This window comes from Camelina sativa, chromosome 6, assembly GCF_030686135.1.
Source record: "Camelina sativa cultivar CO46 ecotype springtype chromosome 6, ASM3068613v1".
NCBI lineage: Eukaryota > Viridiplantae > Streptophyta > Magnoliopsida > Brassicales > Brassicaceae > Camelina > Camelina sativa.
This window is the reverse complement of record NC_141885.1, coordinates 23,722,467-23,736,052: the sequence shown is the minus strand read 5'-3', so window position 1 is coordinate 23,736,052 and position 13,586 is coordinate 23,722,467. Positions and strand designations below refer to the sequence as shown.

The 13,586-nt window shown below is 35.5% G+C and overlaps 4 protein-coding genes and 3 non-coding genes across 7 annotated transcripts; 6 read left to right on the top strand and 1 right to left on the bottom strand.

The window, feature by feature from the left end:
* The first annotated feature begins 2,466 nt into the window (after positions 1 to 2,466).
* Positions 2,467 to 6,141, top strand: LOC104792592 (O-fucosyltransferase 19). Its single transcript, XM_010518778.3, has 8 exons — positions 2,467 to 3,333; positions 4,137 to 4,209; positions 4,287 to 4,357; positions 4,449 to 4,537; positions 4,627 to 4,759; positions 4,839 to 5,071; positions 5,156 to 5,632; positions 5,705 to 6,141. Exons 1-8 carry the CDS (start codon positions 2,740 to 2,742, stop codon positions 5,952 to 5,954), a joined length of 1,920 nt encoding a protein of 639 aa, XP_010517080.1. The 5' UTR covers positions 2,467 to 2,739; the 3' UTR covers positions 5,955 to 6,141.
* Positions 6,142 to 7,555: 1,414 nt separating this feature from the next.
* LOC109133511 (protein transport protein yos1) lies at positions 7,556 to 7,939 on the top strand. The gene has a single exon (XM_019246970.2). The coding sequence runs from the start codon at positions 7,556 to 7,558 to the stop codon at positions 7,790 to 7,792; it is 237 nt and encodes a 78-aa protein (XP_019102515.1). The 3' UTR covers positions 7,793 to 7,939.
* Positions 7,883 to 8,907, bottom strand: LOC104792591 (heme-binding-like protein At3g10130, chloroplastic). The gene has a single exon (XM_010518777.3). It carries the CDS (start codon positions 8,774 to 8,776, stop codon positions 8,030 to 8,032), a length of 747 nt encoding a protein of 248 aa, XP_010517079.1. The 5' UTR covers positions 8,777 to 8,907; the 3' UTR covers positions 7,883 to 8,029.
* Positions 8,908 to 9,372: 465 nt separating this feature from the next.
* Positions 9,373 to 9,466, top strand: LOC147942947 (small nucleolar RNA snoR26). Its single transcript, XR_015560628.1, has one exon. It is a non-coding gene; the product is annotated as a small nucleolar RNA snoR26 (small nucleolar RNA).
* Positions 9,467 to 9,553: 87 nt separating this feature from the next.
* LOC147942946 (small nucleolar RNA snoR27) lies at positions 9,554 to 9,653 on the top strand. The gene has a single exon (XR_015560626.1). It is a non-coding gene; the product is annotated as a small nucleolar RNA snoR27 (small nucleolar RNA).
* Positions 9,654 to 9,684: 31 nt separating this feature from the next.
* Positions 9,685 to 9,783, top strand: LOC147942945 (small nucleolar RNA snoR27). The gene has a single exon (XR_015560627.1). It is a non-coding gene; the product is annotated as a small nucleolar RNA snoR27 (small nucleolar RNA).
* Positions 9,784 to 10,886: 1,103 nt separating this feature from the next.
* On the top strand, positions 10,887 to 13,454 carry LOC104792589 (uncharacterized). The gene is made up of 7 exons (XM_087454568.1): positions 10,887 to 11,194; positions 11,289 to 11,577; positions 11,805 to 11,963; positions 12,082 to 12,742; positions 12,835 to 12,941; positions 13,027 to 13,086; positions 13,183 to 13,454. The coding sequence occupies exons 1-7, from the start codon at positions 11,018 to 11,020 to the stop codon at positions 13,215 to 13,217; spliced, it is 1,488 nt and encodes a 495-aa protein (XP_087310694.1). The 5' UTR covers positions 10,887 to 11,017; the 3' UTR covers positions 13,218 to 13,454.
* The last annotated feature ends 132 nt before the right edge of the window (positions 13,455 to 13,586 follow it).

Sequence of the window (13,586 nt, the reverse complement as noted above, 5' to 3'; positions counted from 1 at the left end):
TTGATAAGATTGCATGTATTTATTAAAATAGTTAAAATGTCCTCGCGAGGTTTGCCAATATAAAAGAGTTTACACTTTACAAACTCTCAAGAAAAGGAACAAATTAATATAGAACGTTTAGTACTCTTTTGTTTCAAAACGTATTTTAAAACAAGAAAGCAAAACGTATTTCTCTATGCGATCTTATGGACAATTTGTTTCATGCAAATATCTTGAAGGAGATTACACTCTCTTCCATCTCCGGCCAATAACCTTTTCTGTGTAGTCTCTTTTCCCGAAAAAAGGTTCGATTGAACTATTGTTTATTGTCTATGGTGGATTAAGAAGAGACAAATATAAGATATCATTTGACCACTTCAACCCGATCGAGGCTTTTGTTATTACATCGCTCGTGACAATGGTGTTCTATGATAATATAATTCAGGGGTTCCTATCTCAAAACTCATGTACATGTCGCTGGCTTTATCCTATATAAAATGTGGAAGAAACCATCACGGACGCTAAAATTAACATATGCGGATTTGGAGGCCAAACATAGAAGATTCATTTTTGGATTATGAAGAAGGATATGGAGCATCTAATATAAAGAAACTCGAAAAAGCAAAAGATAAATCTAATCTTATAGCAAAAATTATATTAGCGTTGTGCAATAGAATTTATTTTTCATTTGTAAACAACTATTTGTGCAACGTGTAGTTTAGCGTTTTCTCTATAGTTAGACTTCCATTAGTAAACATAACATAATCCAATATGACATTTTAGTAGTATTAAAAAATGCATAAGAAAATATCACATGATAAAATTACTATGTTTAAGTTGTGTGGTTGGATATATTTTGCAGAAATGTAATATTACTTTACCAATATACACTTATATTTTAAATAAGCTAAATATTTGTAATGAATTTTAATATATCCTAAATTGTATTTGATAAAAACATAGAATTATTAAAAATATATTAAAAATTTGTTAAGAAGTTTGTAAATTCTTCAGATATTAGTAAACAATTCTTTTCTTACTTTACAATTGTTAAATTTTTTTACATATGTAAGATAAAGAAACATAAATTGTCAACCAATTGTCATAAATAAACAACTATATATATACTAGTATTTTTGCAGCAGTTTTTGCTCAAAAATGTTTTTTTGAAAGTTTTTGCATTGAATGCTATTTAATGTTTATATTCATATCCAAACAAGTTTAGTTAATTTTCTCTACTATCTTTATAACCAAACACAATTAAAATATTTTAAATATTTATATATATAATGTTTTATAATTAATAAAGATATTTAGAAGATTTATTCCAAATTAAAAAAAAATTATTCTCCTATCATCTCTTTTTGATTTTAAAATTTAAATGTAGTGAATCATCATATAATACATAAAATTAATAAAAAGGTATTTTTTTCCTGCATATATTGTGATTTGAATTTTTTAAAACAAACATATATTACTCAATTAATATAAAAAGTATGTGTTCAATATACATATAGAGTAAATTTACTTTATATAGTAAATCATAAAATTTTAAGAAGTTTATAATTTATAAATAATAAATCTAAACTTAATAAAAATTTTAAAATTATAAATATTTAAACATATTAAATTTTCAAAATTACACAAACGAATTATATTACATGACGGGTTATATGACATTACATGATTGAATTAATAATACTAAAAAATAAACTATCAGTAATATGATATTTCAATACGGGTTAAATCCTCATTTTAATGTTTTAACAACACCAATATAAAATATGTCGAATCAAACTGATTTAATTAAGATTATAGTAAAGAAAAATTATTGTGCGGTATACCACGATTTATATATTAAATCACTAAAATTAACAAAAAGTATATTAGCAAAATTAGTATTAAAATAGTATATTAACAAAATAAATAAATAAAAAAAACTTACTCCGCAATACACCGCGGATTATAATGTAGTACCTATTTATTTTCATAATGAATTTTCACTTACATTTTTTTTAGGTGAAAACAAAAATTACGACATTTTCATGTTTTGGTAAATATTACCGTTTGTTTTTTTTTCTTTTTAGTTGGTAAGTTACTTACATAATTACATTCCACCATTAAGATTTGTATTTATTTTCCACTACCGGCCTTCAAACCTGAAAATACATTAATCAGATAAATTTAACCAATGTGCTACAACAAACTATAAAAAATTGTTGTATATTTTGTAAAGTAGCCCATAATTCAGTCTTGTTATATCCTAAAAACTATATCTTATGAAGATTTGTACTACATTAAAGTTATTAAAGTTGATCTTTTGAGATTAATCAAAATAAGATCCCATTTGGGAATTACCCAACACACCATAATTTTAAAAAGAATGTAAAATCAACCAAAAAAAAAAAATGATTAGCAAAAGGTCCACACACACATACTTACATAGCATATCTAAACTATATATAAATACACAAACTCATGAAAAGAGAGAGATGAGAAGAAAAAAAAAAGTTTATAGCCGAATCTCACGGTGGCTAATACAGAAACCCCAAAATAAAACCATAACATGCCCAACCACTGCTAACACCCTCCTAAAATCAAAATAACACACCAACGAACTTATTAAACAAGCACAAAAAAAAAAAAAAAAACCAACTTTTTTTTCTTCTCTCTCTCTCTTAAAAAAAAAAAATCAATCCTTTTTTTTTTTTTCAATTTGGCGCTTTCCCGGAGATTGATTTTGCTTTCTCAGGCGGCGATATGTCGGCGGCCGGTGCAAGCCCTTTGGCCGTTGCACCAATCACTGCCCCTACAACCACCACACGCCGCCGTGTCGGAGATTCCTTAGAAACAACCTCCGAACGACCCTCCATTTCCTCTGATTACTGCAACAACAACAACACTGTCAACATCTCCGTCTCGCCTGATTTAGACGACGGAGAATCCGGTTTACAAGGCGGCGCGTGTTCCTCACCTTCCTCAATTGGTTCCTCCTCTAGCGGATCCCACTACCACCACGATTATCATCACCACCATCACCACCCGACGATTCGGTACCTTCTCCTACGTAAACTACGGTTACCGTTTCTATGCGACGGTGGCGGATCAACGGCTGTGGTTGGTCAAGGTTGGTTCTTTTGTTCCGGGAGAAACATGGGTCGTCGGATCTTGGGTCTTCTCATGATCCTCGTCGTCGCTTCTCTCTTCCTTAGAGTCTCTCTCATGAGTGGGCGCGTCGTTGACCACGCGCACAGGAGAGATTTGAATGAGCTCGTCGTCGTACGGGCGTTACACGAAGATTGGTCAATGGCTCAACGTGCAATGACGGAGAACGTCGTCGTTGAAAAGCTTCCCGTATGTTTCTTTCTTCCTTGACAAAAAAAAAAAATCAAAACTTTTAAGCTATACGCATTTCAGATTCTTATGAATTTGAAACATTAGTTTCGTCATTTGATCAGTTGTTATTTATTTTCCTGAAAAAGTTTTGAGCTTTCTAATCAAAAACCCAGAAAGCGTTTTGTTGCTAATTTTTTCCTCTGTTTTCTAATTCCGTTGAAGATTTTTTTTGGGGTCAAAGATTGGATTTTTAACGGAAATTGGCGCTTTGTTTTTTTTTTTTCTGTCTTTTTCTCGGGAAAATTTCCAAATATAAAAAAGTGGGGTAGGAGGATTAAATCATTAAACTAAAACGAATCATATAAGCTTTTTACGAAATCAAAATTCGTTTTTGCATAATTTCTGAGATTCGTTAATAATGAATTTGACGAGGAATTAGTCAAAATTGGATTTTGAGCAGCCTTTTTAGTTTGGTATGGATTACCAGTTTCCCATTGACCTTCGACTATGTGTTGCTGGAATGCATTATTGAATAATCAAATCTAAAAGGCCTGAGGTTTTGTTCTCTGTGTCAAATCTGGTGGATGGTGTGAATACTAAATAAGGAAAGATCTTAATGTTTTTTTTTTTTTTTAACTCCTTTGGGTTTTTTGAAACGGTATAAGTTTCCAAAACAATGCATTTGTTGTTGGGAGTGGGATGATCGAAATTTATGACCTTTGACTCTAGCTTTATTATCTTTGGTTGTTTCTGCAACGTATGAAAGCCACACTCATTTTTATGTTTTGACTTGATTGTCCGCTGATTTGGCAATTTTACAGATTCCGGAAATATGGCAGAAACCTGAAAGCGGAAACTTTCACCAGTGTGTGTCACGTCCGAAGAACCGTTCAAGTAAAGACACGAACTTGCATTTCCTGATTTTTTAAACCAACAACGTTCTAGTTTTCTGAATTTGTGTTTGATATCAGGGCTGCGTAGGAAAACCAACGGCTATCTTTTAGTACACTCGAATGGCGGATTGAATCAGATGAGAACTGGGGTGAGTGAGAGAGTTCATGTCAAAGTGTGTTTTACAGAAGTTTGATCTCTGGTGTTTCTTATCTTGTTTTTTTTTTTCATATGAAATGCAGATATGTGACATGGTTGCTGCAGCAAAGATTATGAATGCAACTCTTGTCCTTCCTCTCCTTGACCATGAATCTTTCTGGACTGACCCAAGGTTTTATCTTATTTACTCCCTACACAACAAAGATATTCTCCTAGAAAAAGAAGTGGAATTTAAAAGAGTTAATTCTTTGTGATTTGCAGTACTTTCAAAGATATTTTTGACTGGAGACACTTCATGAACGTATTGAAAGATGATGTTGACATTGTCGAGTACTTACCTCCACGATATGCAGCCATGAGACCTCTCCTCAAGGCTCCTGTTTCTTGGTCCAAGGTCTGTGCTCCTTGTTTCTACCATCCCCAAATTCGGATTATAGCGGCGTTTGTGGTTAAAAGATTTGTGCATTGTGCAGGCTAGTTACTACAGAAGCGAGATGTTACCGCTCTTGAAAAAACATAAGGTGATAAAGTTCACACACACTGATTCACGCCTCGCCAACAATGGCTTGCCACCATCAATCCAACGGCTGAGATGCCTTGCTAATTACCAAGCATTAGGGTACTCCAGAGAGATTGAGGATTTAGGGAAAGTTTTGGTTAACCGGTTACGTAACAACAGTGAACCTTTCATTGCTCTGCACTTAAGGTACTGTGATGTTTCTTTCTTTATGCAGCCCTCAGTTTCATTTTTTCACACAAGGTGGTTGAAAAATGAGAATTTGAAATGCAGATACGAGAAAGATATGCTTGCCTTTACAGGCTGCAGCCACAATCTCACAGCTGGAGAAGCTGAAGAGCTGAGAATCATGAGGTATAATGTTAAACATTGGAAGGAGAAAGAGATTGACAGCAGAGAGAGGCGGATCCAAGGCGGTTGCCCGATGTCTCCTCGAGAAGCAGCCATATTTCTGAAGGCAATGGGATATCCATCCTCAACGAATGTATACATAGTTGCTGGTGAAATCTATGGAGGAAACAGTATGGATGCTTTCAGAGAAGAGTACCCAAACGTCTTTGCTCATTCAACATTAGCAACTGAAGAAGAGTTAGAACCCTTTAAGCCGTACCAGAATCGCCTGGCTGCGTTGGATTACATTGTGGCACTTGAAAGCGATGTTTTTGTATATACATATGATGGGAACATGGCTAAGGCGGTACAAGGGCACCGGAGATTTGAAGGGTTTAAGAAGACTATCAATCCAGACAGGTTTGAATCAATCATAATCAATCCTTTTGCAACTGCCTTTTCTTTTGTGTAACGTTTTGACTGATATGGCAGGTTAAATTTCGTGAGACTGATAGATCATTTAGACGAAGGTATCATGTCTTGGGATGAGTTTTCTTCAGAGGTGAAGAGATTACATAATGGCAGGATAGGAGCTCCTTATGCGAGACTTCCAGGTGAATTCCCTCGGCTGGAAGAAAACTTCTATGCAAACCCACAGCCAGATTGCATATGTGAAAAGTCTCAGCCTGAGCAAGTGTGGAAATCATCAGGAGAGTCAGATAGATGGAAGAAGAGTGCTTGAAGATAGAAGACACAGTGAAACACAATACAAACACATATTGATTCAAAACCCTTTTTTTTGTAGCCTTCTTGTACAATATAGGAAAAAAGAAGAAGACAAATTCTTCCAAGAATATCCTTTACAAAATGTGTAGAATTGATTCCACCATACAGGAACATCAAAGTTATATAGCATTTTTTTTGTTTTCCCTCTGTGTATCTCTTCAGAACAGCTGATTAGTAGAAAGAAAAGTAAAAAAATCCCAATAGAGATTTTTGATTGTTCCTTTCAAAAAAGCAGCATGATTTGTGTACATCAGCAGTATTCTTTCATCTCATTGTTGTTATAAGAAGATTCTCAGAGCTTCTATGTTGATTGCTTTGCTTTTTACATAGGACTGTATTTTAAAAACTTTTTTCTTTTCACTGAAGCCATGTGGTCGGGTTCTGACCCGAATAGAGTCTAACCGGGTCAACCCGGTTCTGTTTTTTTCTTCTTTTTTTTTTCCTTCATTGAGAGATGAATTTGATGGTTCAAGTTAGAAACAGATCGCAAGCTTCGTCTTTTCGACAAGATTTCTCCAATACTCATCTCATCTCACCTGTAAGTAATCTCCTTCTTCCTCTACTTCTCTCTCTCTCTGCCTCTTCAACTGCTCATTTTATTGAGCCTTTCAACGAGTCATTTGGTGGGACAAAAAAAACTCGATCTTTTTTTATTGGGTTTGAAATCGAACCTCGATTCTGGTTAAGCTAATTGCTAGATTTGGGGTTTATATCTTTAGTGGTGATCGATCAATCAATCAGTTTGATTGAATTTATTCGAAATCTTGGATCTTTCGATAGAAAATTATACTTACGATTGTGTGTGAGCGAGCCTCTCTCTATCAACAGGATTTGTGGATTACTCTGGAATCTGTTTTATTCGTTTCTGCAGATATTCTTAGGTTCACGAGTTTCTATCAAAGACTTTGAGCTAAACTTCCTTAACTCGGGCATGCATTTGCTTAAAGCCTCTTGTTGCGTTTTTCACATTTCTCTTAGTCTAAGTATTAGATATGAGGTCTTGTTAATCTACTGTGATAACTTCCAATCTCGCTTGATTCAGCTATTGAACATGATGATCCAGTTTTTTTTAGTTATAGGTTTCACAATGTTAAACCTATTCCCATGAGAGAACCATGTCAAGTTTTCTTATCTTTCTTGCTATTTTATGTGATTCTACTTCCCTCTTGAGGATTGTGTTATTTGCTAGCTGGTATGATGGTAATAGGAGCAATCGTAAGACAACATTGGAATACTAGAAACATAGTTTTAGATTTCAAGACACTAAACAATGAAAGCTAGGACCTGCCGAGATCACTGTTGAGCTTTATAGTAGTAGTTGTATTGCAATTGGTTCTTGTTCATTATTAATGTGTTAGATTCAAGTTTTTGCCGGCTACATTCGTGGCTTTCTTCTAAAATGGTAAAGGTACAAAGCTCTTAAGAGTTCCCTGTATCTTTCAGAACACCATATATTCAAAATCACTGCAGTTGATCATACTTGACTACTTGTATATATAGTATCACACATGTATGCATAGTTTCTGATTTTTTTCAATCATTTTCCATAGAATAATCATGGGCTTCTGGACGCTGATGGAAGGATTGTTGCTATTTGCAAACGCGCTGGCTATCCTCAACGAAGACCGTTTTCTAGCTCCCAAAGGATGGACACTTGCAGAGCTCCACCAAACAGGCAAAAGAAACTCTCTCAAAGGCCAAATCATCGGTCTCATCCACGCCTGCCATTACATGAGGCTTCCACTCATGCTCTTTAACTTAATTGTCATTGTCTTTAAGCTTTTCTCCGGTTAATATGATCAAAACCCCTTTTTGAATAAATTTTTCAATCCACAACATTTCTGCAAGTTCTTCTTGTTCTTGTCCTTTGCTAAGATTAAGCAGTTTCTTGTTTGTTTCACTCATTCTAAAGGAAATTTAAAACCAAACTGTTACATTGTATACATTATTGTTATGCTTCTTTCAACTACAAAACACACAAAGTGAAACAACAACTTCTTTGAGACCAAAAGCTCATCACTTTGGATCATTTCATACAACAGGAATCATGACCTCATTGGTCCTGAACGGTGGTAACGTCCATGGAGGATTATACCTAGCAAGAATGAAATCTCCGGTGATCTTAAACCCATCTTTCTCAAGATCACTCGTAAGCTTCTTCACCTTCTCACTCACCACACTCTCCGACGTAGTACCACTGAACTTAACCACACCGTACTTCCTCCCACCTTCCTCCCTAATCACAACCCTCTCATCCGTCGGACGCGGCGCCTCCTCCGCCTTCGTGTACTTAGACGGCAACAAAAACTGCATCGTCACCATCTTCTTCTTCCCTCCTCCTCCTCCACCACCTTCCTCCTTAGTCACAACCGGAGAAGTCATCTCAATCTTCTCACTCTCCTTGGTGATCACAGGAGCAGTCATAGCAATCTTCTCACCTTCTTTCGTGATCACCGGAGCAGTCATAGCAATCGTCTCCGGCTTCTCGTTCTCCGGTTTGCCAAACACACCTATGTACTTAGCCAGAACCTGAAAGCCTCCGTCTTTATCACCTTTAAACTCCGACGCATCGTACGTAACCTCCGCCGCAACCGCCGGTGGATATTCACGGATCTCGTAACCGTCGCCGGATTTAGTCACCGTGTATTTGGGAGTCTCGACAACGATTTTACCAAAAACCATACCCATTATGTATGTTTTACCGAAAACAATTCCCATAGGAGAAGTATTTATCAGCTTTGTTCTTTCGGTTACTAAACGCAAACGTGTGGTTAGCATTTATCTGATAAGGTTTGTTTGCGTATTATATTAAAATTATAAATATTTCAGTTTACTTATAGAAGAAGATACAATTTTTTTTGATATAACTCAAATCGTATTTTTGTATTTGGGTTGAATAATCTGAGACGCGTCATGATGGTTTACGAACTTGCTTTATTATGACTACAAATTTTTACAGAAGTAGTTTGACACGTTTCTGTGTTGTGTGGTTCAGACTTCATAGCATTATTTCGTTACGTGGAGGTTCTGGTTCCGCGACAAACAGTCTGAGAGAGAACGGCACGTATGTTTTTAAGAACGGCACGCAGTTAGCATTTTAAAGATGGTGTATCCTTTCCATGTTTAATGATTAATAATTTATATGTGTGTTACCAAACAGAAGAGTAGGGTTTTATTTTTTGTTTTCCCTTTTTTCTCGGCGTCTTATATATAAATAGTTCTCGACCTATTTTGTTGAATCTGAGAAATTCGTACGGCGATTTTACCGATTCTTTCGTTCGTCTTCTGATTAAGCAAGTTGTGGTAGATTAATTCTAGTTCGATCTTAGTTTTTCTTTTGGGATTTCTAGGGTTTTTTGATTGTTTTAGTTGAGTGAGCATCGGTGATGAATCCACGAAAAAATTGTTATCCTTGCACTTTGATTGCTAGTGAAGAAACAAATGGGGTTTTCAACTTCTGAGATGCTCTTTTTTTTTTTTTTTGGTTTTGTGTCTTCTGTGACGATGATGATTATGTTCGGATTGTTTTTCGTTTTTGGTTTGATTTGTGTTAGGATTGGATCGATGATTTGTTAGTTTAAAATACTGCGTTATCTTTCTGCAAATCTCCTATTAAGGATTTTGAAGAAAAACAATAAAAAAGCTGAGATCCAATGTTTTTATATCCCTTTGGTTGGATTGTTAGAGTCAGATCGATGATGTCAATTGAAAATACTGCGTTATCTATCTTTAAATCTCCGAAATAGGAGTTGCAGACAACTAAACAGAAAATACTGAGATCTGATTATTAGTCTTAGCCTAATTCAGTTGATATGTCGTTGTTTTAGTTCTTAATCTTGGTTTTTGGGTTTTGATTTGTTCTTGTATGATTATTTTTGGACATAAGATTGAATTATAAATAAGTTGAAGACTTAAATGTAAGACTTAAATTGCAACACATTCATAACAATAATGGGTTAATATGATTAGCGACTTTGAAAGATTAAAAAAAAAAAAACTGAACATTCATGAGAATAATGGCTTAATAATATGATTAAGCGACTTTTGAAAGATAAAAAACTGAACAAAGCTCGGTTGATGCAATTGTTAACAGAAGAGTTGTAACCGTACTCGGAACATCAAAGCATATAATCTATACATACTTTGACTCATTTAAGGCCATTAGATACGCTTGTAAGCAGCAGAACCCGCCGTGATAATTTGATAGCCACACAGCAGAGCTTACAGGCTAAAAACACACACAAAAGAAAACCTTAAATTTAAACAATCCATGAATCCCACAAGGTAGGTAGGTAGGTTCGAACCCATGACATGTTCTTTTTCTTCTTCTCAGCACACAACCAGTACTTAATTCTCGGAATTTTGACATTAATTGACCGTATAATTTAATGATTTTGGAGGATTTGATGAGATTTAGAAAATTTAGAATTTTAATAGATTTTAGGGGAATTGATATGATTTACGGTAAAAAAATTTCAAATCCTACCTAAAACCATAAAATTTGTATTTCTGTATTTTTAAGTAAACAAATCCTCCAAAATCCTCCAAAATATTCCAGAATCCCTAAAACTTATTAAAATCCAAATCCACAAACTGTTTTGAATAACAATAGATTTCAAAGTAAATTTTTAAATCATCAATTGAATAACAGTGCCATGATTGAATAACATAAAGATTTGTAACTTTTACACAAATCATTTAAAATCTTAAGTTAAATACACCCCTATAGGTTTTTTAATCAAACGATTGAAAATGCAAACGAACCAGCCCAAACCGGACGGTCCAATACACTAAAAATCGAACGGTTCAGTGAAGGTTTTTTTTTTTTTTTTTTTCAATTTTGGCCCTTACAGAAAAATTTAGCTTCACCCGCCACAAGAAATCTCCCGGCAAAATCGAATTAAACCGTTCCAAAATCTCCCGCTCCCTCCTCCTTTTACCTCCTTCTTCGTCTTCTTCTTCTAATCATCTTCTTCTCTCTCGCTCTCCCTCGATTCACATTCCAATCTTTAGAGAGAAATGGCGAAATCAAACAGATCCAAGGCTTCAGAGCGTGTTATAGGCAACGGTGAAGTAACTCCAATTCAAGTCGCGTTCCTCGTCGATCGATACCTTTGCGATAATCGCTTCTTAAAAACCCGATCCCTTTTCAGATCTGAAGCTTCTTCTCTCATCTCTAACTCTCCTGTTCGTGAAGTAAGCACCTCGATCAATTTTAATTTTGTCTTCATTTTCTCAATTTGATTCATCTGTTCTTACAGTTCTTTTTCCCTGGTTCGATTTCGTTTAGGTTCCGAACAGTTTGTTACCTTTGAATGAGATTTTAAACGAATACATCCTTCTCAAGAAGGAGAAGATGATGATAGATCAGGAGAAATCGAAACTGGATCAAGAGAAATCTCATGTTCAGAATCTGTTGAATGGGATGCAGGATGTGATGAATGCTTATAACTCCACCGTCGCTACACCTCCTCCTCCTCCTCCTCCTCCGGCGATTTCGGCGGCAGCTCCGACTGACAACCAAGTCGTTGATGCTTCGACTTCTAAACAGAACAACAACTTCGGTGTCTCTTCTTCAGGTAAATTTAAGATTACTTACTGCTTTTGGTTTAATTCTGGAGCTGAATTGGAATTATCATTACTGTCTTTGGTTTGTGTTGAACTTGATTGTTATATCATTGGTTATGACAAAGATTATATAGACTTGGTAACCAAATTTGCTAATGGGTTGATTTTGTATATTGGTTGATGTATCTGGAATCTGGATGTTGTTTTGTGGAGCTAATGACATGTTCTTGTTTTACAGGATGCACTGTGTACAACACATCTAATGTAATAATGCCAGTATCATTACCAGGAAACAAAAGAGTTGGGAGTTTCACTGCACCTTGTTTAAGTCAGTCTACTACCAAAAAGCGAAAGAGTCCTGAGGTTTCTCTTGGAGCTCCTTCTGTTTCTAGGAAAGGTAGTTTTGCTGCTGTTTATTCTTTTTATATACTTCATTGATGTGATGATTATGATGATACCTTTTAAGTCTTCATAATCCTTAAACTTGTTTTGTGTCATTCTTTTTCTTAATTCAGGGATGAAAAAGCTCCAACAAGCTGATAAGGTGGTGGCTAATTACTTGACGTTTCAAACATCATCTGAAATACAAATGCCTGTGAACAACGGTGTAGCTAATAAGTCGTCTGATCTTATGCCAAGTGTAGCAAAGTGTTTGTTTAACAAATCAGACATGTTGTCTCCTCCGACCAGTTCAGCTTGTCCGAGGACACCGCCAAAGCAAGCATCTAATCAAAGTGATAGGTCTGTCAGTCCCCAGCAAGAAGTTACTCCTACAAACTGCACAATTGTTACCAAGGAGAGAATCACAGTCAGTCCTCTCAAACAAATTGGTTCTTATACAGTGGAAAGGAGCCATATGGTTTCTTCTTTTTCGCCTGTGAAGTCTGATCTGAAAATGTCGAGTAAAAGAGATCATGTGAAAGGAAGGCTCAACTTCGATGACACTGAAGCCACAATGCACTTGGATGCACCTGCCGCTGCTGATATGGTTCCAACTTCCTCATCTGGCTCTGAAGCAGAAGCTGATTTGTTTGACATAGATTTCTCCAATATAGATCTTCTGAGTGAAGACTTTTCATTTTCGGAGCTACTAGTTGATTTCGATCTTGGTTGTCAAGGAATGCCTGACCCTTGCCTTCCACAACCATCTAATTTCCACATAGAGAGTGCTTCAGGGTATATATTCTTCTCTTTGGCTTTCTAAACCGTCTTAAAATTTTAACTATCTGCTCTGCCATTTACTTCTTAGATCCAATTCTGAATCACAGGTCATCTCCTGAATCAAGAAATACGAATTTAGAGCCTGACCAGGTTGTATCAGAGTATACATCAACAGTAACAGAAATGACACAAGGGAAAGACATGAACACACAAGGTGAGTTTAGACTCCAGTCTTCACTTAATATATTAGAATGCTATAGCTGTTCTCACTGATAAACTCTTACTGTTTCAATATGCAGGATCTGACTCCATGACTACTGTGAAGTCCATAACAAAATGCTTACGAATCTTAAGTCCTGGTAATTGCCCATTCTCACTGTGATCATATAACCATACTAGAGATCTCAATCATGTATCTTTTTTTTTCCTGACATGACAATTTCTTCTATATACAGCCAAGAATTGCAGACAGAGAGTCACGATTGACTGATTCGAGTGTCCATGTCCACCTAACCACGCTTATATATATGTCTTGAGAGCTCCAACTTAGATCTTTTTCGGATGTATTGTGAGAATGTAGTAGCCCTTTGGTTAGCTCCTAGGTAGTTCTAAATGTAAGTTATGTAAACTATAATTTATTTCCTCTAAGTTAGATTAGTTTTGGTAGCTCAATACTCTACATGACGACTATCTATAAAAGTAGAAGTAACTTGTTCTTATTTTACAATTCATGTCTCTATTTGATTTACCACCAAAACTATCTGAATCAAACCAAGAGTACTTCTCCACTTTGTTATTCTGTCCACCTAATTTGGGCCACCAGCCAAATGTTTCTGTTGAACAATACATATCATTCAAA

Bases quoted from the DNA above. Each gene is read 5' to 3' on its own strand.
- LOC104792592 (XM_010518778.3), top strand. From the start codon at position 2,740: ATGTCGGCGGCCGGTGCAAGCCCTTTGGCCGTTGCACCAATCACTGCC. The intron at 4,358-4,448 runs GTGAGTGAGAGA...TATGAAATGCAG, and splicing joins TGAATCAGATGAGAACTGGG to ATATGTGACATGGTTGCTGC. The intron at 5,633-5,704 runs GTTTGAATCAAT...CTGATATGGCAG, and splicing joins AAGACTATCAATCCAGACAG to GTTAAATTTCGTGAGACTGA.
- LOC109133511 (XM_019246970.2), top strand. From the start codon at position 7,556: ATGGGCTTCTGGACGCTGATGGAAGGATTGTTGCTATTTGCAAACGCG.
- LOC104792591 (XM_010518777.3), bottom strand. From the start codon at position 8,776: ATGCTAACCACACGTTTGCGTTTAGTAACCGAAAGAACAAAGCTGATA.
- LOC104792589 (XM_087454568.1), top strand. From the start codon at position 11,018: ATGGCGAAATCAAACAGATCCAAGGCTTCAGAGCGTGTTATAGGCAAC. The intron at 11,195-11,288 runs GTAAGCACCTCG...GATTTCGTTTAG, and splicing joins CTAACTCTCCTGTTCGTGAA to GTTCCGAACAGTTTGTTACC. The intron at 12,942-13,026 runs GTGAGTTTAGAC...TTCAATATGCAG, and splicing joins GAAAGACATGAACACACAAG to GATCTGACTCCATGACTACT.